The following is a 25,267-nucleotide window of genomic DNA, read 5'->3' on the forward strand; positions in this document are numbered from 1 at the left end:
TTTATTTATTTTTTTATTAATTAAATTTTGTTGACAAGGTGTTGTGCAAAAGGGGTACAGTTACTTAATAGCGCAGTGAGTACATTTCTTGTGATATCTTACGCGCTCCTTTTTCTTTCCCTTCCCTAGATAAGGTAGGCATATATACAATACCCAGTGTACCAAAATCATATACAGTAGCTATGTAGCATACGCCAAAGGAAATTCACCTAGAACTTTAAATGTAACATCAACAATAGAGTTTGCTTATCCTTGTCTTATATGATCATACATACATAGCTGTTGAGCTATTGTGATCCACTGAGAGGTCTATTTTAGACCTTTTTATGTTTAGTAGTTGTTTGGTTTTAGATACATAATGGAAGGTTGCTGACCCAATCCTGTGAAAATACCATTTGATAACAAGTTTTTTGTTTCGCAGACCTGGTCTCTACTGTCCCCTCCACCCCCACCTTAACAGTTATATATCAAGGAGACCATGCCCCTTTGTTCTCTGTTCTAGGCTTGTCTCACTCAACATTATTTGTTCAAGTTCTGACTATTTCCCTGCGAATACCAATATCTTATCATTTCTAATCTCTATGTAGTATTACATTGTATACAGGTACCACATTTTTTGGATCCATTCATCTGTAGTGAGGCATCTGGGTTGTTTCCATATTTTAGCTATTATGAATTGTGCAGCAATAAACATGGATGTGCAGATGTCTTTTTGGTATCCTGAGACCTGTTGTTCAGGATAGATGCCTAGGAATGGTATGGCTGGGTCATAGGGTATGTCTATGCTGAGCTTTTTGAGGAACCCCCATACTGTTCTCCAAAGTGGTTGTACTTACTCCCACCAACAGTGGAGAAGGGTTCCTCTTTCTCCACATCCCCTCCAGCATTTGTTGTTGCTTGAGTTCAGAGTATAGGCCATTCTAACTGGAGTGAGGTGGTATCTCAGGGTTATTTTTATTTGCATTTCCTTTACTGCCAGGGATGTTGGACATTTCCTCATATGTTTCTTGGCCATTTTTATCTCTTCTCCTATGAAGTCTCTCTTTAGCTCCTTTGCCCATTTAATAATTGGTTTACTGGGCTTGGAGGGGGTTAGTTTTTTGAGTTCTCTTTAGATAACAGATATTAGGCCTTTGTTGCTATGCTGGTGAAGATCCTTTCCCATATGGTTGACTGTCTTTCTAGTTTGGTGGCTATGTCTGTAGCTGTGCAGAAACTTTTTATTTTGTAGTAGTCCCATCAAGTTTCTCCCCTGTTATGCCCCTGGGACTATATTCAGGAAGTTCCTACCTGTGCTTATGAGTTCTAGAGTCTTTCCTACTCTGTCCTTCAGTGGTTTCAAAGATTCAGGTCTGATGTTGAGGTCCTTGACCCATTTTGAGTTGATCTTGGTGCATGGTGATAGGCTAGGGTCTACTTTGAGTTTTCTACATATGGCTGCCCAGTTTTCCCAGCACCAGTAGTTGAAGAGGCCATGTTTTTTCATTGTATGTCTTTAGCTCCTTTGTCGAATATCAGCTGACTGTAAGAATGCGGCTTTATTTCTGGGTCTTCTATTCCATTGGTCTTCAGGTTTGTTTTTATACCAATACCAGGCTGTTTTTGTTATGATGGCTCTATAATAGAGCTTGAAATCTGGTATTGTGATACCTCCTGCACTGTTTCTTTTGCCTAGAATTGCTTTGGCTATTCTAGGTCTTTTGCTGTCCCATATGAATTTATGGGTTGCTTTCTCTATTTCAGTGAAGAATGTGACTGGGATTTTGATAGGGATTACATTGAATTTGTATAACATTTTAAGCAATATGGCCATTTTCACTATATTGATTCTGCCTACCCATGAGCATGGGAGGTCTTTCTATCTCCTTGTGTCCTCTTTGATTTCCCTTTTTAGATTTTTATAGTTCTCATTAAATAGGTCATTCAAGTCTTTAGTTAGGTTAATTGCTAGGTAATTTATTCTTTTTTTAAGCTATTGTAAATGGTATTATTTCCATAATTTCCTTTTCTGGTTGTACATTGCTGGTGTACAGAAAAGCTGCTGACTTTTGTGGGTTGATTTTGTATCCTGCTACTTTGCCAAAATGGTTTATTAGGTCTAGGAGTTTGAGGACTGAGTTTTTTGAGTCCTTCAGATATAAGATTGTGTCATCTGCCAATTGGGATAGTTTGATTTCTTCTTTGCCAGTGTGGATCTCTTTGATGCCCTCCTCTTGCCTTATTGCTATGGCTAGGGATTCCAGCACTATGTTGAAAAAAAGTGGGGAGAGTGGGCATCCTTGTCTTGTTCCTGAGTTTAGGGGGAATGGTTTTAATTTCTCCCCATTTAATATGATATTAGCAGTTGGTCTGTTGTATATGGCTTTTATTGTTTTAAAGAATGTTCCCTCTATTCCTGTTCTCTCCTGGGCTTTTAACATGTATGGGTGTTGTATTTTGTCAAAGTGCTTAGCTTCATTTTATATAATCATATGTACATAGCTGTTGAGCTATTGTGATCCTCTGATAGGTCTATCCTAGACCTTTTTATGTTTGTTTAGTAGTTGTTTGGTTTAGATACATAATGTAAAGTCGCTGACCCAAACATGTGGAAATACCATTTGAAAAGTTTGTTATTTGCAGACCTGATCTCTACTGTTCTCACACACACACCCAACAGTCATATATCAAGGAGACCAAGAGCCTTTGTTCTCTGTGTTCTAGGCTTGACTCGCTTAACATTATTTGTTCAAGATCTGACCATTTCCCTGCGAATACCATTATTTCGTCTTTTTTTTTTCTTTCAAGTAAAAAGATGCTGGGGCTGGGAATATGGCCTAGTGGCAAGAGTGCTTGCCTCAAGTAAAAAGATGGATTTATTGGGGAAGTAAAACGTATACTGATGGGCCAGGGCTGCAGTCCAGACTTGGGAGCTGGGACCATGTGCCCCGGGCCATGCTCGGGATCAGGTTATTAAAGCAAATACCACATGGTCAAGCTTGCCACACACAAGTGGCCAATGAGGTTACACTTACAGAGCATGCTAGGTCATACGCAGGTGGCCAATGGAGTTACAATCTGCCTCATAGTAACTGTTTGAACCAACCTATCATTTTAGTTAGACTTGGCGCACAGATTTGGCAGGGCTCACATGATGCAGGCGGATACGCCCACTCATGGGAGGGCACAGGTTTAACCTTGAACCTTCCATACCTCAGGTAGTCAGGCAGTTTACACAATCTTATCACAGCAGAGGGAAACTTCCCTAGATAGAGCAGGGGAGATCTTAGTGAAGATGAAGTCAGCTTCTGCTCTCTTTAACTAATCTGAGATGGAATCAATCTGACATGCCTCAACAGCCAATGATGGCGCTGGCCAGATCTGACCTCCATATTACATTCCCTCTTTTTGTCTTGTACATAAAAATCAAAGCATTGATTCTCTTTTGGAGAGCTTAACCTTGCCTGGACTATAGTGACTCTACCCATAGGCTGCTGGGGAGAGCAAGGATGAGACAAGAGCCAGTCCAATGAGACAGCTGCTCTTAAGCTTGGCCCAGAAAGAAACAGGTTATCTGTGAGGTCCATCCGCAGGAGGGCTGCAGGTGTTCTCACCTGTTTAAGTCTCCATCCAGTTACCTAGGTAACTGGCACACCTGGAGGCAGTTTCATCCCTCCTTTCTCTAAGGTCACACCCTAATCCATCTGGACACACTCTAATACACTTGGACGCACCTCCCACCCCAGGGGAGGTGACTCTCTAGCCTGCCACGCATGCTTTCCAATTTTCTTAATAGAGCTAGTCAACTCAGAGGAGTGGGAAGGTTACCACAGTAAGAATGTCCCCCAAAATCTTAGTTTCAGCAGATCCAAAGTGGCCTTCCAGCAGGAATCAGCTGCGCATGATGGAGTCCAATCTGTTTGTACCATAGTAGGAGTGCTTAGGGTGGAGATGTAGATTCTTCCAGATGACTGTCAGGCTGTCCTTGATCCTAACTCAAATGGCATGGGCAGAGGACGTGGTGGCAGCCGGCAGCAGTGGCTCCAGTTGAATGTCACACCTGCTGGGCTGCCTGCAACTTCCTGCATAGACTGGTTAAAAAAAACCTAGGCCAGACTTTAGTGAAATCTTCTAATATTTTCTTGGCTGCTTTTTAAGTACACTGGCTTTTACAGGCTTGTGCCCGATTAAATTTAAAGATAGTACTTTAGGCAACCAATGGTCCTTGGGTAATTTTGCCAGGGCAATAACTTTAAATCAGATATTTCTAATAAGGCTAGGATTTTCTAGGCCAACATACATAGAAGGCTTGGCCTGTAACCATCTCTCACGAGTGCAGTCTCTACACTTGTTACCTCTGTTTTCCATGCCTCTAGTTTATCCTGCCTCATCTTCCCAAAAACAACTCTGGTCCCTTGATCCTAAAGGGAAGCTGATGGGCAAAGATCATCCATCTTCTGTAACTTCTTCAGGCTGGCTCAGGGACGTTGACCTTACCTAGCCAGAAACCTATAAACTTAGTCTACTTTACCAAGGGGCTGCAGGATCAGATGTCCATTAGGAGCTTTACTCCAAACTGGAAATTACATTCAACATTTGACTTTTACCAACTATACAGACTTCTTTGTGGGCTACAGCAGTGTATCCTTTTAACATTCTAGTTTGCAATAGCATTTTCCTGACTGGCTGGGGAAACTGGTCGCTGATGACCTAAAAATGCCTACATTACCTTTACAGGCCTTTAACAGATCTCAATAAGGACACAATCTCAGGTATGCAAGCTTCCTTTCCTGAATAGATGTACCAGCTCAAAATTCACTGCCAGTTAGGGCTTTGAGCAGATGCACAGATGCAGGGGGTTGGGATTTTAAACTATCCCCCCCATTTGACAAGCTTAGCTTTACTACCCACAGGCGACAGGCAAATTCGTGCCCAGTTACACAGTAGACATACATGGGCATTAGAAAGGCATGCTTACAAACTATTCTTCTAGGACCTCTGGCTCTGATTAACTTTTGAAAGGCCAAGCACACGTGATTCTAAGAGCTGACATCATCTCTGCCATCCAAGCAGTGGCTTACTGCCTCTGGATGGCTCCATTTGTCCCAGGAGTGACTTTTCCACTTTTATGGTCGCTGGACTTGAACTCAGGCCCTGAGTGCTGTCCCTCAGCTCTCCAGCTCAAGGCTAGCACTCTGCCACTTTGAGCCTCAAGACAGTTCCCAGCACTCCACTGGCCAACTAGAGATGCAGACTCTCACAGGGACGTTTCTGTAAGGTCCTCTCCCTGAGGGCTCCATGTAGATGCCCCCACCTCATTAAGTCTCCACCCAGTTACCTGGGTAACCTGCAGACCTGGAGGAAGTTACCTCCCCTTTCCCTGAGGTCACATCCTAATCCACCTGGCCACACCCCTTGCCCCTGCCCTAGATATAAGGCAGAGCTGGGTGGGGGTCGCTCTCTCTCTCTCTCCTTTCTCTCCGGCCATGGATCATCTTGGCCACAGGCCAGCGGTTCGGTAATAAACTTTCTCTCCTGCCTGAATACCGTGTGGCGTTCTCCTTTACCAGCTACCTACTTTAAAAACCTAACACTTTCTCTGCCCAGGATGGCTTCCAACCACAGATTTCAGATCAACAAGTCTTACAAAAGGCCACTTTACTCCAATTAAAGCAACAAGGTGGTCCAAACAGAAGTAGTTCTTAAGCATGCTCTTCCCTGGAGCTTATTAAGGGCAAAGTTACATCTGACAAACTTGTAGGAATCACCTGTCCTTCTCTGTGGGCCTGCTGGAAACTGTTACAAAAAAACCTATAAACAAACTGGAATGGCGATTAAACACTCATTTTGGTAGCCATAATTTTCCTTTTCTCACTTTGGAACAATCATTTGGGACAATTTCACTTCCAACTTTCTTATCTAGAAATGCTTTCTTGATTTCCAAAGCCTTTTACTAACCTCTGCTTTAACACTAACACTTTAGCTTTTATCTGCATTGGAAAAACCCTGAAGTTTACAGGCACTCTGAAACCAGGTACCACCCTTTGCCTCTGGGCTGCCTGTTTTATTAAAAGAGCCTTTTTTTTCTTTAGTCCCAGTTCCTGTATGAAGACCTTTGAACTCAAATGACAATTTTTCCTTAATGCAAGAATTACAAGTACCAGAATTACAAACACAAGAATCCAGACTTAGCATCTTTGCTTTTTCAATACATCCAAATTGCAAAATAGCACAGAAATCAAATTACATCAGGTAAATAAACTTTTTAACCATTAAAAAAAAAACTTTTCCAATTTCTAGTTGTAAATGGGGTCCCCTCGAGGGAGGAGACCACAATGTAATGGGGTCCAAGGATGGGGGAATTCCCCATCCCTCCAAGAGTCCACCACTCAGAGACAGTCTCAAGCAAAAAGATGGATTTATTGGGGAAGTAAAAAGTATACTGACCAGCCCGGGTCACGGCCCAGACTCGGGAGCTAGGACTGCGTGCCTATTTTATCATTTCTAACAGCTATGTAATATTCCATTGTGTACAGGTACTGAAAGCATAGGTATCGGCCATCCCAGAGGACCATGCGGAGATAAGCACAGACAGGAGAAGAAGGTTCATAAGGAGGTTTATTAGTGGGGCCACAGTTCCCACGAGAGAGGGAGCTACATGGCACCTGCACCTTAAACAGGTGGCAGCTTTTCTCTGGGGGTAACAGGGAAGTAGTTAGGTAGTGAGTAGGAGTGGCTCATTAGGTATGGGTGGATCTGGGGGCTAGTGGGAGGAGGTGAGGACCTGAGGCTCGGGAAATGCTAACAGGTACCACATTTTTTGGATCCATTCATCTGTAGTGGGACATCTGGGTTGTTTCCATATTTTGGCTATTGTGAATTGTGCAGCAATAAACATGGATGTGCAGATAGATGTCTTTGTCCCGAGACCTGTTGTTCAGGATAGATGCCTAGGAATGGTATGGCTGGGTCATAGGATATGTCTATGCTGAGCTTTTTGAGGAACCCCCATACTGTTCTCCAAAGTGGTTGTACTAGTTTGCACTCCCACCAACAGTGGAGAAGGGTTCCTCTTTCCCCGCATCCCCTCCAGCATTTGTTGTTGTCTGAGTTCAGAGTATAGGCCATTCTAACTGGAGTGAGGTGGTATCTCAGGGTTATTTTTATTTGCATTTCCTTTACTACCAGGGATGTTGGACATTTCCTCATATGTTTCTTCTCTTCTCCTGTGAAGTCTCTCTTTAGCTCCTTTGCCCATTTAATAATTGGTTTACTGGGTTTGGAGGGGATTCGTTTCTTGAGTTCTCTGTAGATGACAGATATTAGGCCTTTGTCTATTGCTGTGCTGGTGAAGATCCTTTCCCATATGGTTGACTGTCTTTCTAGTTTGGTGGCTATGTCTGTAGCTGTGCAGAAACTTTTTATTTTGTAGTAGTCCCATTTGTTGAGTCTCTCCCCTATCTGTTGTGCCCCTGAGACTCTGTTCAGGAAGTTCCTACCTGTGCCTATAAGTTCTAATGTTTTCCTACTCTATCCTTCAGTAGTTTCAGGGTTTCAGGTCTGATGTTGAGGTCCTTAATCCATTTTGAGTTGATCTTGGTGCATGGTGATAGGCTAGGGTTCAATTTGAGTTTTCTACATGTCAAACCTGACATTCTTATCACTTGAGCCACATCTCTACTTCTAGCTTTTTACTGGTTATTTGGAGAGAAGAGTCTCTCAGGTTTGTTTGACTTGGTTGGCATTGAACTGGGGCTCTTTAGATCTCAGCCTCCTGAGTAGCTAGGATTAGAGGTATGAGCCACCAGTGCCCAGCTGCACTGAGTTTGTTTGTTTTCTTTTTTCTTTTCTTTTCTTTTTTTTTTTTTGGTCGGTCATGGGGCTTGAACTCAGGGCTTGGGTCCTGTCCTGGAGATCTTTTACGCAAGGCTAGTGCTCTACAACTTGACCCACAGCACCACTTCCAGATGTTCTATTTTTGTTTTTTGGTTAATTGGAGATAACAGTCTCATCAAGACTATCCTGCCCTGGCTGGCTTTGAACCATAATCCTTAGATCTCAGCTTCCTGAGTAGCTAAGATCACAGGCGGTAGTCACCTGTGCTGGCTACACTAGGGTAGTGTCCCTGACTTTCTGTCTTAAGCTGGTTAATTGAAGATGGAGTTTTGACAACTTTTCTGTCCAGGCTGACCTTGAACCATGATCCTCCAGGTCCTAGCTAGAATTACAGGATTATAGGTGAAGTGCCAGACTTTGAAGTCAGGCCCCACTTTACCACGTGAACCCCACTTTACCATGTGAACCTGAGGTAAGCAGGCCCTGTGAGCAAACCCAGGATAAGCCCATAAGGGCCCAGTCAGTCTAGAACTCTAACCGCTGGGAATGCTTAACTCTAACCACCCCTAGAATCGAACCCTGAGCCAATCAGATTTGTACCTGTATCCTAATCTTGCTTGCTTGACCACCTGATTGTTGTAACTTTGTTCTTTGCCTTTATAAGCCCTGTGTAATCACAGCTCGAGGCTCCCTCCTAACCTCTGCTGTGTTGGTGGGTAGGACGAGGCCCGAGTTGCAGCTCGCTTAAATAAAGCCTTGCCTTGCTTTTGCATTTCGGAATGTCTGAGTCTCGGTGGTCTTCTTGCTGGTGGTTTCGTGACTTGGCACAACAATAGGCATCAGCCACCAGCACCTGATTTTTTTTATCTGATTTTATTTTATATGCATGTTGTATTAGATGCCTAGAGCTGCTGTTACAAGTTATACACATTTGACAGTTTAAAAAATAATAGACCTGGGTGCTAGTGGCTCATGCCTGTAATCCTAGTTACTCAGGAAGCTGAGATCTGAGGATCAAGGTTCAAAGTTGGCCCAGGCAGGAAAGTTTGTGAGACTCTATCTCCAATAAACTATGCAGATAAAGCTGGAAGCAAAGCTGTGGCTCCAGTGGTAGAGTGCTAGCCTTGACCAAAAGAGCTCATGGACAACACTCAGGCCTGAGTTCAAGTCCCAGGACCAGCACAAAAATAAAAATAGCAGACCCAAGAGTCAATGGCTCATGCCTGTAATTCTATCTACTCATGAGGATGAGATCTAAGGATCATGGATTCAAGTCATCCCAGGTAGAAAGATCCAGGAGATTCTTATCCCCAATTAACCACCAAAAAGTCAAAAGAGGAAGTATGGCTCAAGTGGTAGAACAACTTGAGTCAAAAAGCTAAGGAGGGCTGGGAATATGGCCTAGCGGCAAGAGTGCTTGCCTTGTATGCATAAAGCCCTGGGTTCTATTCCTCAGCACCACATAAACAGAAAAAGCTGGAAGTGGCGATGTGGCTCAAGTGGTAGAGTGCTAGCCTTGAGAAAAAAGAAAAAAAAAATCCTGTCCAGGGCTGGGAATATGGCCGAGTGGCAAGAGTGCTTGCCTCCTAACCCATGAAGCTCTCAGTTCAATTCCCCAGCACCACATATATGGAAAACGGCCAGAAGGGGCGCTGTGGCTCAAGTGGCAGAGTGCTAGCCTTGAGCGGGAAGAAGCCAGGGACAGTGCTCAGGCCCTGAGTCCAAGGCCCAGGACTGGCAAAAAAAAAAAGCTACAGGATATCACCCAAGCACTAAATATAAGCCCCAGGGTACATTCTCAGAATTTTTTTTTTCACTCACTGGTGGCATTCTACTGCTTGAGCCATGCCTTCAGTTCCAGCTTTTTGCTGGTTAATTGGGAATAAATTCCTTGAGCCCCTGGGATTTGTCTGCCAGAACTGGCTTAGAATCCACATTTTCAGACCTCAGCTTCCTGAGTAACTAGGGGTGTGGGCATGTGGTGCTGGCACTCTGCTTTAATTTTCTCAAGGCTACTGCTCTACCACTTGAGCCACAGTGCCACTTCTGGCTTTTTTTTTCTTTTTAAGATTTTATTAGAATATTAGTTGTACTAGGTGGGTTTCATTTTGACATTTCCATTCATGCATAAAATGTACCCAATCTACCTTACTATTCCCCCACCCTTCACCATTCTTCTTAAAACAACTTTAACTGGTTTTGAAGAGCATAAAGAATAAATTTGTGACCATTATGCCCCTAACAGCTATTTTGCTTCTGTACCTTTGCTTGCTAACCCATGGGGAAGTGGAAAAATACCAGCAGTCTTCCTATAGCTACTCTGTAACCACACTCCCCCCACACACCCCTCTGTGAACTCTGTACTACCCGAATCTGAGCACTGGAGATAATGGCCATCTGGCCCGGGACATGATTAATTGTCCACGCCCAGAGCCCACTCAAGGTTGGACATGACTAAGTGCCGGGTCTCAGACCCCTGCCCGGATCTGGGCACAAGAGACAAGAACCATCTGGCTCTAGGAATGTGGCTATGTGACCACTCCTGGAGGCCCACCTGGATCTGTACCCCAAGGTTAGGCTGTCCGGCGCCATACATTCGGTGGGAAAACCCAGGCCAATCCTGAGGTTACCAGTAAACTAGGGCAAATGTCAACCAATCATGTACTTGTAACCAGGGGTCTTCCCCAACTTCCCTGTACTTGTAAAGCTGTGCTGGAATTGTGCTCAGGGCCTCTTGGTGTAACTGGCAACGAGTGCACGGAGGTCCGGGTTCGAACTCGTAATAAACGACCCTTGTGGTTTGGCTTTGACTCTGGACTCTGATGGTTGTCTTTGGGGGCCTTGAAATCTGGGCATTACAGTTTCATTGCTGTATTTTCTTTCTTTTCTTTTTGGTGCAAGGGTTTGACTGAACTACTCCCCCACACTTTTCATTTTAGTTTTAAAAATATGACCATTAGGGGGCTGGGAATGTGGCACAAATCCTGGGTTCAATTCCTCAACACCACATAAACAGAAAAAGCCGCTAGTGGTGCTGTGGCTTAAGAGGTAGAGTGCTAGCCTTGAGCAAAAAGAAGCCAGGGACAGTGCTCAAGCCCTGAGTCCAAGCGGTACTCAGTAGATACTATGTTGAAATGAACTATACAACTTGTGGATGGGGATGCGAGGGGAAAACTGGGAGAGTGAGGAAAGGGGTGACATTGTCCAAAAAGAAATGTACTCCTTACCTGCCTTATGTAACTGTAACCCCTCTGTACATCACTTTTTTTTTTTCTTTTTTTTTCTTTTTTTTTGGCCAGTCCTGGGCCTTGGACTCAGGGCCTGGCTTCTTCCCGCTCAAGGCTAGCACTCCGCCACCTGAGCCACAGCGCCCCTTCTGGCCGTTTTCCATATATGTGGTGCTGGGGAATCGAACCCCAGAGCTTCATGTGTAGGAGGCAAGCACTCTTGCCACTAGGCCATATTCCCAGCCCCTGTACATCACTTTTATAACCAAAAGTTATGACCATTAGCACATTTGAAATTCCACATGGGTACACATAAATTGACGTGTTGAATTGAAAACCCTTTATATAACTATTTTAGGATAATTTAAAATTTTAAAAATAATTCCAAGTGTGTTACTGAGTTCTAGTAGCTCATGCTTGTAATCCTAGTGACTCAGGGAAGCTGAGATCTGAGGATCAGGGTTCACAGTCAGCCCTTATCTCCAATCAACAAAAAAGTCAGAAGTAGAGCTGTGACTCAAGTGCTAGCTTTGAGCAAATCAGCTAAAGTACAGTGGCCAGGCTCAGAGTTCAAGCCCCAGTACATACCTACACACACACACACACACACACACACACACACACACACACACACACCAAGTGTCATTGTCATTCTAATCCACTGGACAGTGCTCTATTGGTCCGGTCAAATCCTGGACTTTGCTTGGACACCAGCTGCACTCAAGGAAGCAGAAAGCATCAAGAACTATCTAATAATACCTCCAGTCTTTACAAGGCTGAGTGCTGGCCAGGTAGTTTGTTCTGATTTAGTAACTTACCCCTAGTCAGAACCTCCATTACTGATGCCAAATGACCTCTTTGTTCTGTTTTTATACATGGAGATAAGTTACTCCCACCAATCATCTTCACTTGCCCTCTTCTTAAGCCTTCCTCATTCCCACTGATAGCCACCCACCCGCTAACACAGCCTGTGTTACTTTCATGGTATTCATTTCACTGCCTCTTCACGGCTGGAAACCCTCTTTCTTGTACATTCTGTATTAGCCCTAATGTTTCCTGCCTCCCCATTCCCCCAAATTTCTATGTCAAGTTTTGTTTTAAGGGAAAACTTTTATTGTCATATCAGAAGGACAGCAAGAAGGACACTTGTAGTTGGATCAAAGGGACCTTTTAAAAAAAGTGCTTTAATTCACAATAGCCAAAATATGAAAACAACCCAGATGCCCCTCCACAGATGAATGGATCCAAAAAATATGGTACCTATACACAATGGAATACTACATAGCGATTAGAAATTATAAAATATTGGTATTTTCAGGGAAATGGTCAGAACTTGAACAAATAATGTTGAGCGAGACAAGCCTAGAACACAGAAAACAAAGGGGCATGATCTCCCTGATATATGACTGTTAAGGAGGGGGAAGGGGAGACAGTAGAGACCAGGTCTGCGAAACCAAAAACTTCTAGTCAAATGGTATTTCCCACAGGTTTGGGTCAGCGACCCTACACTATGTAACTAAAACCAAACAACTACTCAACATATAAAGGTCAAAAATAGACCTCTCAGTGGATCACAATAGCTCAAAAGCTATGTATGTATGTTCATATAAGACTACTGTTGACATATTGTCTACTGTCGACATTACATTTAAAGCCCTAGGCGAATTTTCTTTGGCGTAGGCCACGTGGCTACTGTATATGTTCTTGGTACACTGTGTATTTTATATATGTCTACCTGACCTAGGGAAGGGAAAGAAAAACAAGGTGTAAGATATCACAAGAAATGTACACACTGCCCTACTATGTAACTGTACCCCTTGTGCACAACACCTTGTCAAAAATTTTTGTTTAATTAATAAATAAATTTTTAAAAATGTGCTTAAGCCAGGTGCTGGTGGTTCACGCCTATAATCCTAGCTACTCAGGAGACTCAGATCTGAGTATCATAGTTCAAAGCCAGCCTAGGCAGGAACGTCTGTGAGACTCTTATCTCCATTAACCACCAGAAGACTTGAAATGGTGCTGTGCCTCAAAGTGGTAGAATGCTTGCTTTGAACAAAAGAACTCAGGGACAGTGCCCAGGCCATGAGTTCAAGCCCCGCAATGAACAAAAATAAAATTAAAAACCCAAAACATGCTTATAACAATGGATTCTCAGTAACAGTGCTTTAACAATAGTTAACACTTTCAAAAGTATGCTGACAATGGTAACCCTTCTGAACAACTCCATAATAATTTTGTAAAATAAATACATAACAAAAATAGTGTGCTAACAACAGGCTTAATAACATTTAACAGTGCTTTGACAATGCTTAACTCTGTCCCAGTGCCCTTGGTAGAGCTAGGTCCCTACTATATTTTTCCAAACTGGCCTGCCACCATCTCACAGACACCTAGGTGGCTAAGAAAGCAAGGGAAAGCAGGAATCTCACTTTGTTATACCTGCAGTGGATTTAATATCCCAGTTCCAAGTCATTGAAACAGTGGAGCACGTCTACCTTGTGATGGAGTATGCAAATGCAGGAGAGTACCACACTGTGTATCCTACATATACTGTGACAGAAGGGCATCATGAAGTTGGTTGGAGTGACATGCACCTATTGGGACACTTAAATCAAAGGGTCATAGACCAGACCAGCCAGGCAAAACACGAGACCCTATCTCAAAAATCAAAAACCTTTAAGATCAAGCCCCTGTACCAGCACCAAAAAAAAAAAAAAAAGCAAATAAGATTAGGGCATGGTTCAATTGACAAAAGTACCTGCATACTAGTAATCACAAGTTCAAACCCCACTACTGCGTTTGATAGATAATACTTAGGTCTAGAGGTATGGCTCAGCAATAGAATGCTTGCCTAACAAGCATAGCCAGGCAACATCCCTTATATTCCTGGAGAGCAGGGATCACCAAGTTCTTGGCTAGGCAGAGTTGGCTAAGCTTTGTAGCACTTTCCCATTTTGTGCCCCTGAAAGGACCTAGCAGGAAGTGGCTCCCAAAGTAGATCTATGGAACCTGGGTATGCTTTTGTACAAGGATAACTTTCCATTTCAACTGTCTCAACAGGAGCAAAACATCAATTAGTTGCTCACTGTGGACCCCAGGCTGAGGCCCATGCTGGTACACATTATGAGATACCATGACGTGCTTAGTCCAAAAGAGGAGCTGGCCTATGGTATAGGGAGACACTCCTCAACTATCCCACAATCATGGCTGTCATGTCAGACATGAGTTATGACCCATGAGAGCTACGAATCCTTGTTAGGAAAAAAATTCAATGACAGGGGCTGGTAATATGGCCTAGTGGTAGAGTGCTCACCTTGCATGCATGAAGCCCTGGGTTCGATTCCTCAGCACCACATAAACAGAAAAAGCCAGAAGTGGCGCCGTGGCTTAAGAGGTAGAGTGCTAGCCTTGAGCAAAAAGAAGCCCCAGGACAGGCAAAAAAAAAAAAAAAAAAAATTAAATGACACACTTGCCAGGCATCTTATGGACCCAGCATCACACACACTAGGACATTGGCTGCACCATCTCGGTCCAAGTTAAGTCTGAGCTACACCTTGCCTATCCCCCACCAATCCTTTCACCTTCATTCTCTCCCCAAAGAGAACAGTCAGTAAACCTTCCTTTTACCCCTTCACCATCTGGCTATCTGAATATCAGCTGCCCGAAGACAGCAAGCAAGTCAGGGCAGAAGGATTGCACCAGAGCCACTAATTGCCATTCTCCCCTGCAGCGTGCAGAAAAGGATTCCTCCTCCCACCCCTGCCCCAGCTGCCCCTCCCCCAGCCCTCATGACTCTGTGGCTGCCTCCTGTCTCCCCTGCATGAGCAAGTATAAGACAGGGAGTAGAAAGTCCTCCTGGGGTACATCATCAGAAGAAAACTCCCTCCCCAGCCTGACTCATGACAGCAAACAGCTGGAAGAGGGGTGAATAAGAGATTATCATGTGTATTCTAAGAATCTATGATATCCCCCAAATCTAGGAAAAAGTAATTTCATTGGAAGGAGTGGACAGCAGAGACTTGTAAAGCCAACTGAGAGACAATGGGATCCTGAACTCAGGATTGTGACTTCATAGTGTGGATCCAGCACAGGAATGTTTGTTGACATGGGATTCAATCGAGTGTGCATGTTGCCACACTGGGTTTCCAATGCATCCTATGCAGAAGGAGGCGAGCTGAAAAGCTGCCTGGAGACCAGAAACTTCCCTCTCCATAAACTCACGTGAGGGAAATGTATTTTTCTTGCATATTCCTCCACTGCCCTGCGCTTCAGTGCCCTTTTGTCCATGTTTCTGGGATAGCTGAACCTCTTCATAATTTCTTGTGTCTCTTATCATAAAATTCATTCTGGGCTCTCTGCTCAGGGCACCCCAAAGTTAAAATCAAGGTTTTGGCGAGCTTGAGTTCCTGTCTGCAGATTGGCAAAAAACCCACTTTCTGGGAATTTTGGTTGGCGGTAGAATTCAGTTCCTTGTGGTTGTAGGACAGAGAACCTGACTTTCTTGCTGGCTTTTACGTGTGTGGGGAGCACTCAAATTTCTAGAAACTTTCCACATTCCTCTTCACAAGGCTGGCCACCTCACCTTCCAATCAGCAGTGACACATTTTAATCTGACTTCCTGTTAAGCCTTCTTGTCTCTTGAAGGTCAGTGCTAATTGTTCTTTTAGGCCTCCAAGAGGCTGGCTTTCTTTATAGATCTTGTCATCAAGGAGGAGGCTTATTTTATTTTCTTGACTCTCCATCTAACTGCCCAGTTACTCTCAGTGACAAGGAGTTTATTAAAATGTGCAATCTTTTCATTTGTTGAATTTTTTTTTACCTTGTTACAAAATCCCCCAATGGGAAACGAGAGGAGAGAGAGAGAGAGAGAGAGAGAGGAGAGAGAGACAGAGAGAGGAGAGAGAGAGAGAGAGAGAGAGAGAGAAGGAGAGAGAGAGAGAGAGAGAGAGAGAGAGAGAGAGAGAGAGAGAGAGAGAGAGAGAGAGAGAGAGAGAGAGAGAGTCGCAGAAGACAGAAAACAAAGCAGCAAAAGCCAGAAATGTCTCTAGGCCTCGGCTGCTGTCTGCGAGTCCCTCTGGACCGTTCAACGGCCAGGTCGGTTAAGGAAGGCAGATGGGACCGGTCAACGGTTCAAACTCGGCCCAGAATTCTCCCTTTTGTTTTTTTATGCTGGTCCAGCGCTTGAACTCGGGGCCTGGGTGCTGTCACTGAGCTCTTTTGCCTAAGGCCTAGTATTCTGCCACCGGAGCCACAGCTCCACTTCCAACTTTGCAGTGATGAATTGGAGGTCAGAGTCTCCTGGACTTCCCTGCGCGGGGCTGGCTGGCTCCGATGAACGGACATCTGAACGGATGTCCTCCGATCTCAGCCTCCGGAGCAGCAAGGGTCACGGGCGCCAGTCATCCGCACCCGCTCTCTCTTTTAACCTTCCTGGTTGACTCGGAGGCAGAGCCGTTCAACCCTTAGGGTCCAAGAAGGACGCACTATCTCCATCCCCCAAATCTCTAGGCACCTCGGAATCCACTCCCCCGCGCGGCGCCAGCGAAGCAGAGAGCGTGGGCGGGGCGGCTGTGGGCGGGAAATGTCTGAGCCCCGCCCCCTCGGGCCTCCGGCATTTCGGGCCCTACACCTTTTAAGATCCGTGCCCACGACTTCCTAAGGGGGCGGGCGGACGCGCCGCAGCTGTCACCTCCTTGGCGCCTCCCGACTGCCTTTCACGTGGGCTCCGCGGCTCAATAACAGCTCTTCTTCCGGAGCTTCCTGGTCGTCGTGACCAATCAAATCGCTCTTCCTGTCCTGACCACGGTCAGTCGGCGGCCAATAGGCCCGCCTCTACTAACGCCCCTTAAAGGCGCCGCCGCCTCCTCCTGGCGGGGGGTGGGGGTGGGGGTGTGTGTGTGTGGGGGGAAACCAATCCCTTGGTTCCGGCCCCCATTCGCAGTATGGAGTCGTCCCGGGGGCGGCTGGGGTCCGGGACCGACCTCCTAGCTGTTGGGGAACAGCAAGCGGCGGTTTTCAGCGGCGGGCCGGGTCGAATGCCTTCCAAGCCGCCTTCAGTTCTGAGGGTGTCCGGGGAGGAAGAGGCCGAGAAGGCTGGGGTCGTGAGCCGCCACCCCCGAGCGACCTCAGAGATACCGAGTGGCGGCTCCGTCCACCGGAGGCCCGAGGCTTGGGAGGACGAGCCTGGGCCCCGGGCCGTGCTGACGGGAATCGGGACCCGCCGAGGGGCGCCGGGTCCCGAGCAGGGCCCGCCCCCGTCCTCCCAGCACCCGGATCCCGAGCCGCCTGGGGACAAGCCTGCCTCGGAGAGGGTCTGCCGTCGGGGGAGCTCGGGAGGCGTAGAGATGATCGGGAACGAGGAGGACGTGGAGGCGCTGGACCAGGGAGAGGAAGAGGAGGCGGCGGCGGCGGCGGCGGCCGGTCGCGCGGGCCGCTCCTTCTCCAGCCGCCTGCAGGACAGCCGCAGCCTGGACGGGCTGAGTGGGGCGTGCGGCGGCGCGGCGTCCGCCGGGGGCGCCGAGCCCGGCGCGGGGGGCGGGCGCCGCGCCACCATCTCCAGCCCCCTCGAGCTCGAGGGCACCGTGAGCCGGCACGGCGACCTCACCCACTTTGTGGCGAATAACCTGCAACTCAAAATCCGTCTGAGTGGCGCCCCTCCCGCCCTGCCCTCGGCCCCGGCGCGGCCCGGCCTGACCCCCGCACCCGCCTCCACCATCCCGCCCATCGACCCCGACGTGCTGCGGGATCTGGAACGCCTGAGTCGCGAACTGGGCGGTCGGGTGGATCGTCTGCTGCGCGGGCTGGGGGGCGCGGTGCAGGAGCTGACGGCGCTGAGCGTGGGCTGCATCCAGACCTACCGCGACGCCGTGGACTCCTTGGGGGAGGCCGTGGACATGAGCATCAAGGGCATGTACACGCTGCTGGCGCGCTGCGAGGAGTTGGAGCGGGCGTTGCAGCCCGTGCAGGGCCTGGCGCGCCAAGTCCGGGACATCCGACGCACGCTGGAAGTGTTGGAGGCCCTGTGCAAGTGATCCGGCCCGCGAAAGAGGCCGTTCCTGCCCAGGGCGGGGCCCAGCGGGACCCTGAGGACTTCCGAGGAGCCTGGATGGGAATTGCCGGCCGAATTGGGGGGGGGGGGGGGGGGGGGAGCCTGTGCGTTGGAGTTGCATTTAACTGGCCTGTGGCCGCCGGCTCACTGGGGCCTTCAGGAGGTGTACTAGGGAAGTCCTAACAGTTCTGGTGGGAGGGGATGTTGCTCTGCTTCTACTAAGTTAGCCATTTATTGCTACCCTGTTCTTCCCAACTCTTCTCCTTAGCTAGAGCACCATCCCTGGGGACCCAGTACCTTGAGTTTGCGCTTGAGGCTGGAGACATGTATGATTGAGAGAAGGGAACCGAGGAGCCCCTCCAGCCCCAATGTGGCTCTCTGACTCCATGGTCGTATTCTCAGGTGCCAGGGGCTTTGGGAGCTTGAGTAGTCGTTGGCCGCACAGGCAAAATACACATGTGAAGATAGACAACCCCCCGCTTCTCCCCCTGGTTGCTTACCACACCACTCCCCAGCCTGAATTGGCGTGTAGCTGAGAGGAACGCCTTGCACGGTGGAGGAGGTGAGGTGGTGGTGGTGGGGGGGGGTGTCTTACTGCTCTCAGGGTTCAAGAAGAATTGTCGCTGGTTTTGAAGCCCACCTGTTGTGGAGTTTTCTGATCAGTTTTGGCTTTCTGAGTTTTTGTGGAATTAAAAGTGTTGCTGCTGCTGCTAAGGCTGACGCTTTGTCTATATGGGGTTCTGGGGGTTGCCGAGTCAAAGGATGGGAATGAGGGTGGCTCCCTTTGGGGAGGATACTAGGAGCAGAGTGGAGGACCCTAGCTAGCTGGGAAAGGATATGGTTGCTGCTATTAGCGGTAGATGTTAGAGGGGGGATGTGGGACATCACACAAAGGGCCCAGAAATTCAGTGAAAGAAGAGATAAGACCTAGATCTCTAGAAATGAAAAGAAGGGGTTAACTTCCCAGAGCCTTCTGGACAGGTAGGTGGGGAATGGAAGATTGATATTTTGGCTATGGAGGAAGAGAGGAACATTTGACAGCGTATTCATAATACACTTGCTGTACTGATCAATGCTACACTTCAGTATATGAAACAATCTCAATCATTACCGGTCTTTTTTTTTAATGAAGTTCTAGAACATGTTATAATAGTGAAATTTAGAGGTCAAGAGAACTACTACTACTACTATTTTAGAGCTCCCAAGTAAATTATTTTTTAAACCTGTGAAGTATTGAGGCAGGGAACTTTCCAGTTACAGAAATAAAAAAGACAAGCAAAGTATAGACAGTGGCCCGTACGGGGATCGAACCCGCGACCTTGGCGTTATTAGCACCACGCTCTAACCAACTGAGCTAACCGGCCAGCCGGAGGAGAATGCTTGATTTGCAAGCCTATGAAAGGATGGAACTAGCGCTTAGTTTTGTCTAGTATATGTTTGTGAAGATACAACCATTTTATTTATTTTAAAGACATGCAAACATACACAAATTGATCCGGTAAACACATATGCAACTTAACGGCAAAACGAAAGTACAAGCAAAGATGGTTCTTAGTTGCAAGTCGGAGAGCAATTAATGACATGCACAAGAGGCGGGATATAGAAGGGCCTATGCCCAAACAAACAACAGAGGTCTGGGCTGTGAGAAGATGGGTGGGCATGTGGGAAAGTCATATAATTTAAGTTGGCAAAACTAACCGGGATACGCCTTGCAAAAACAGTACGGCTCGAGAAGACACAGCTGGGGTTCGAACCCGAATCTGCGGCTTACTAACCAGGCGCTTTAACCAAATTAGCCACAGCGCCGAAGTGCAAAGTCGATTCTTTGGACAGGTCAGTGTCACGGGCGATGCACGTACAATTAAGGGTCGCTTGGCAGCACTGGAAAATGGAAGTAAGACTGTTGTAAGTGTGACGACGTACGTGTATGGGGTGTGCAGAGATCACAAAACTGAACGGAAGACAAGCTATAACATGCCGACGAGGATGGGATTCGAACCCACGCGTGCAGAGCACAATGGATTAGCAGTCCATCGCCTTAACCACTCGGCCACCTCGTCTACACGGTTACCCGCTGTATTCCTCTCTCTGTGATATGAACACTCTCGATTTCCAGGCGGTTTGTCAGCAAAGGCGCAAGATGGTAAGAAACCTTTCTAGAACCAGAAGTACATGATTCCCCGCGGGAAAGGAACAACATTCTCAAAGAGGCCTTCCTGTCATTCTTGAGATTGGAGAAGAGTTAAATTCAGATGGTTAAATGGAAGCGGAACTCCGCAGCTATCTGGAAAAGATTGTTGACCCCGACGTGATTTGAACACGCAACCTTCTGATCTGGAGTCAGACGCGCTACCGTTGCGCCACGAGGCCTGCCGCTCCCTGCCTCAGGAGGGCTTCCTCATAGCCACTGCGGAACTCACCGTCGGCGCTTCAGCGTCACCTAGTCGCCCGCCCGCAGAGACTAGGGTTCTTCCGGAATCCCGGGCGGGGGATTCTCTTCCGCGTCGGAAGGCGGTTCCGGCACCCGCTGCGGGCCGGGCTCCGCAGGTTCCGGGTCGGCAGCCCCTCCCGCCGCGCCCTGGGGGTCCTCGCACACGTACCGGGCTCCGGGGAGATCACTGCGGTGACCAGACCTCGGAGCCCAGATGGACCGACACTCCCGGCTGCACATCAGAATCAACTGCGGAGCTAGATCTGAATGTAACCGGGCGGGAAAGCATCAGAATTTAAAACTACTGGAACATTAAAAAAACAACCAACCAACCAAAAGCCGCACTTAAGTCTTGAGGCGTAATTCACACGCAGTGAATTTTAATCAGGGTTTCTTGTTTATGTGTTGTGCCAGTGCTGAGGCTTGAGCCACGCCTCCGTTTAGTTAGGCTTTTTGGTTTTTTGCAGGTTAATTGGAGAAAAGAGTCCGGGAATTTTCTGCCTGGGCAGGCCTCAAACCTGAATCCTCAGGTCTCAGCCTCCACTTAGGAGGGATTGTGGGTGTGAGCCATTGGTATTCGTTTTGACAAGTACACAGAAGAGTACAACTCTTTAGAGATATAAGACATTACCTCTCTTTCTTTTATCTAACATGCATTAGCTATGGAGCTTCATTGTGACCTGTACATGCATGTGTATAGAGTATCCCAATCAATCTTCCCTCATCACTCCTGTCCCCTCTCCATTTCCTAAAAGTCTCAATAACTTTCATTTTTCTGTTTTCACACATGCTGACAATCTGTCTGAACTACATACATCCTCTTTGACCCTCATTAGCCTACTAGTATCCACCTTCCCCAAGAAAGCCTGTTAACTCTTTCCCCTCCCCCTCCCCAGTCTCCTACTGATCAACCAATAGGTTTATTAATAGAGGTTCTTTATGCTGTTTTCATGTATAGTTGTAATGTATTAGTATACATTTATTATTACCCTCTCTTTTTCCCTTTCTCCTTCCCTTTCTCTTCCTAAGTTGTCCCTTAAATTCAGGTTTTGTATTCATCCGTGTGTGGTTACATATATGTATGTAGTTAGATTTAGGTTCTGTATTCATCCACATATATGCATCCATATACATGTATGTATATATAATAAAGTACATATATTCTGTTCATACCCATGGATATGTATGTCTCTTAGCATTCCACATAGGAGTGAAAACATAAAATATCTTGTTTTATGAGCTTGGCTTGTCTCAATAGATATAGGACATTTTCATCACTCCTGAAAATTCTCCCATGTCTCTTCTCACACCACTAGAAGAAACCATTGTTCTAGTTTCTATTATCAATATTTTTAGAGTCCCCAGGTAAGCCAGAGCTGGAAACTTCTAAAGAGGGACACCCTAACCCAGAAGAGACCGATTTGCTTCTTGAAATGTTACTGGTCATTGGTGGGGATCTATCTGAAGAGGTCCTGAAAAAATGAAGAGGGCCTCAATTCCTAAGCCAGGCAGATTCTTGTCTTGGAGTGGAGATAAGACCAGATAAGGAACCCACAGAGGTTTATTTAGTAAAATAAAACTAAGGAAAAGACAGTGCACACTCAGACATCAGAGTCTTTATGGTGAAAATGAGGGAAGGGTTTAGTTGTAAACTCACTGTGCTGAGCGCTCCTCCTTTTCATTACACTGCTTTTGACACTATCAGTTGGGCCCAAAGATCTTGTTTAACTAGTCTACTAAACTCGGGTCACTGTGACATACATGTCCATCTCCTCTGTGTCCTTTTTGAAGTAATTGTTGAGTTTACCTGGGTGTCTCTCAAGACAAGTGTCCTTCCTTTATATATTTTTTCATTGTAAGAAGAACTACTGATTACTTCCCTAATGAGATGAGTCATTTTACCAAATTACTTCTCAAGGTAAGAATTTTTAAGATAGTCTTTCCTCACTTCCCAGAACCTAGTACTTTTTTGAGCATGTGGGCAAGGCCAGAGGGAGGGCGCCGCATGTGAGATCAAAGAGAAGGCATATATGCTGTTCATCAAGCCATTCGTTCATTTACTGCTTTCTTTCTTATTAATTTTTTTCTTCTGGCTTTTGATTCCCATGCTCCATTTTCCCTAGTCTATTCTACCTCAACAGAATAAAAGAAATTTAACAAGCCAAGATTGCAAAGGCGGTCATGCTGTTTTTCCAACCCCAAACCTCTCATATTCTGCAAGGCCCTTCTCTTTGTGGAGTTTTCCACAACCAGTGACATGTCAAAATCCCAGATACACACTCAGGAGCCTAAGGCAGGATTGGGAGTTCAAAATCAACCTGGATTACATAGTGACATTATGTCTCCAAATACACAAAAAAGCCCACAGATACTTCTCAGACTTGGCCTAAATTGATTCCGGGAAGGGATTGATTGATCATGTGTGTGTGTGTTTGTGCCAGTCTTGGAGCTTGAACTCAAGTCCTGGGTGCTGTCCCTGAGCTTTTTTGCTCGGGCTAGGGCTCTACCACTTGAGCTATACCTCCACTTCCCCAGCTTTTTTCTGGTTAATTGGCAATGCGTTTCATGTGTTTTCCTGCCGGGCTGGCTTTGAACTGTGATTCTCAAATCTCAGCCTTCTGAGTAACTAGGATTACAGGCATGAGCCACTGGTGACCACCTGAATCATTTTCAATTACCTAATATAAACCCGCCGTGGTCACAACTGTCTCTGTACCATTGCCCCTGGTATTGCTCTTTTGGTCTTTCAAACATTTCTTTTGTTTTCGGCCCTTACACTCAGGACTTAATTCAAATCCTCTTTTACATTTTTTGGGGGAAGAAGCCTTTTTTTTTTTTCTATCTTCCAAGACAACACAATATATTACATTTGAACTGATTCCTTGACATGTCCTCCATCTACTAGAAAGTACAAAATATGTATTCCTAGTGCTCAATATGGTTCTTGTAACATGTGTTTAATGAGTATTTATACAATTAATACGTGACAGCATTATCAGAAGCACGAGGATGAGCAAGAATTTGACTCATAGAGGAGAGTAACTGAAGAGCATGGGGGTGAGGTAGAAAAAGCAACAGGAAGAATGGCCTTGCTGAGGTGAAGCACGGCCATCTAGACCAGCAGCGAGACAGGTGACAGGTTCTCATGAATCCCTTACACTGTACCTGTTAAAACAATCATTCCTACAGTTGGCTCACTTCTGTAATCCTAGCTACACAGGTGGATGAGAACTGAGGATCTCAGTTCAAAGCCAGCTCCAGGCAGGAAAGTCTGTGAGACTCTTATCTCCAATTAATCACAGAAAAAGCCAGAAGTGGCACTGTGGCTCAAGTGGTAGAGGGCTACCCCTGAACAACAACAAATCATCCCAGGGACAGAGAGTGTCCAAACTTAAAGTTCAAGCCACAGCACTGGCACAACTAAAAAGGAATAAATAAGTATTAAAAAGAGGGGCTGGGGATATAGCTCTGTGGCAAAATACTTGTGTGAGACCTTATAATATTTGAAAAACATAAGAGGTTTAAATGTTCAAGTTTACAATTATATTTAAAACAACTAATTAAGCCGGGCACAGGTGGCTCACGCCTGTAGCCTGTAATCCTAGCTGCTCAGGAGGCTGAGATCTGAGGATCACAGTTTGTCCACTAAATTACTAAATAAGCCAGAAGTGAGCTGTGGCTCAAGTGGTAGAGCACTAGCTTTGAGCAAAAAGAAGCTCAGGGACAGTACCCAGGCACTGAATTCATGCCTCAGGACTGGCAACTAAACCAAACCAAACCAAACAAAAGCATTAGTTACTTTTACAGGAAGCTTGAGAACCAATTCATTTTGGAAACAAAGTGACATCCTTCCTTTCCAGTATGATCTACATGTCACAGAAAATAACAAATTGATTAGGGAAACTCCCTTGGTTCCCCCCCCCCCCCCAAATGCACACACTTTTAGAGTCTCACTATAATATTGCCCAGGCTGGTTTTGAGTTCTGGATTCTTCTGCTTCTACTGATTAAGGATTTGGATTACAGTTCATCTCTATGAACTGCTGGATAAATTCTGACTCACAAAAGAATCCCAGTTGGTAAATGAAGAAGGAATAGCAGAATTAGGACATCTTTATTCTGAAATTCCTAAGAAGATAAATGGGGTTAGTACAGTCCATCAATCAGACCATTAGGTGACAACTGATAAGAAACGTTTTTTGCTGTGGGGCCTGGGCACTGTCCTTTAACCTTTTTTTTCCCCTTCAAGGCTAGCACTCTACCTCTTCTGCCACAGCTCCACTTTCGGCTTTTTGGTGGTTAATTGAGATAAGAGTCTCATGGATTTTTCTGCCTGAATTGGCTTCAAACCATGATCCTCAGATCTCAGCCTCCAGAATAGCTAGAGTTATAGGAGTAAGCAGAACAGTACCAGGCTGATGGGGGAACTTTTTTCAAATCACTAGCTTGCTTTTGCTTTTTTATTTATTTTTGCCAGTCCTGGGGCTTGAACTCAGGGCCTGAGCACTGTCTCTGAGTCCTGAGCTCAAGGCTAGTGCTCTACCACTTGAGCCACAATGCCACTTCTGCCTTTCTGTTCATTTGGTACTGAGGAATCAGGCCCAGGGTTTCATGCATGCTAGGCAAGCACTCTACAGCTAGGTCACATTCCCAGCCTCTGGGGGAACTTTTAATGGTTTCTTCAGCTTGCCTGAATCTACCTTTGCTTAAAACAGGCAAGGAGAGACAAGCAGGCCTCTCAATG

General features: G+C 46.1%; 1 protein-coding gene and 3 non-coding genes across 4 annotated transcripts; 1 reads left to right on the forward strand and 3 right to left on the reverse strand.

Annotated features, from left to right (window-relative positions):
• The first annotated feature begins 16,952 nt into the window (after positions 1-16,952).
• Borcs6 (BLOC-1 related complex subunit 6) lies at positions 16,953-18,163 on the forward strand. Its single transcript, XM_048365620.1, has one exon. It carries the CDS (start codon positions 16,988-16,990, stop codon positions 18,074-18,076), a length of 1,089 nt encoding a protein of 362 aa, XP_048221577.1. The 5' UTR covers positions 16,953-16,987; the 3' UTR covers positions 18,077-18,163.
• A 1,220-nt stretch (positions 18,164-19,383) lies between these two features.
• On the reverse strand, positions 19,384-19,457 carry Trnai-aau. Its single transcript has one exon. It is a non-coding gene; the product is annotated as a tRNA-Ile (tRNA).
• A 614-nt stretch (positions 19,458-20,071) lies between these two features.
• On the reverse strand, positions 20,072-20,153 carry Trnas-gcu. Its single transcript has one exon. It is a non-coding gene; the product is annotated as a tRNA-Ser (tRNA).
• Positions 20,154-20,391: 238 nt separating this feature from the next.
• Trnaw-cca lies at positions 20,392-20,463 on the reverse strand. Its single transcript has one exon. It is a non-coding gene; the product is annotated as a tRNA-Trp (tRNA).
• Between the last annotated feature and the right edge of the window lie 4,804 nt (positions 20,464-25,267).

Source organism: Perognathus longimembris, chromosome 17 (assembly GCF_023159225.1).
Source record: "Perognathus longimembris pacificus isolate PPM17 chromosome 17, ASM2315922v1, whole genome shotgun sequence".
Classification (NCBI taxonomy): domain Eukaryota; kingdom Metazoa; phylum Chordata; class Mammalia; order Rodentia; family Heteromyidae; genus Perognathus; species Perognathus longimembris.

Bases quoted from the DNA above. Each gene is read 5' to 3' on its own strand.
- Borcs6 (XM_048365620.1), top strand. From the start codon at position 16,988: ATGGAGTCGTCCCGGGGGCGGCTGGGGTCCGGGACCGACCTCCTAGCT.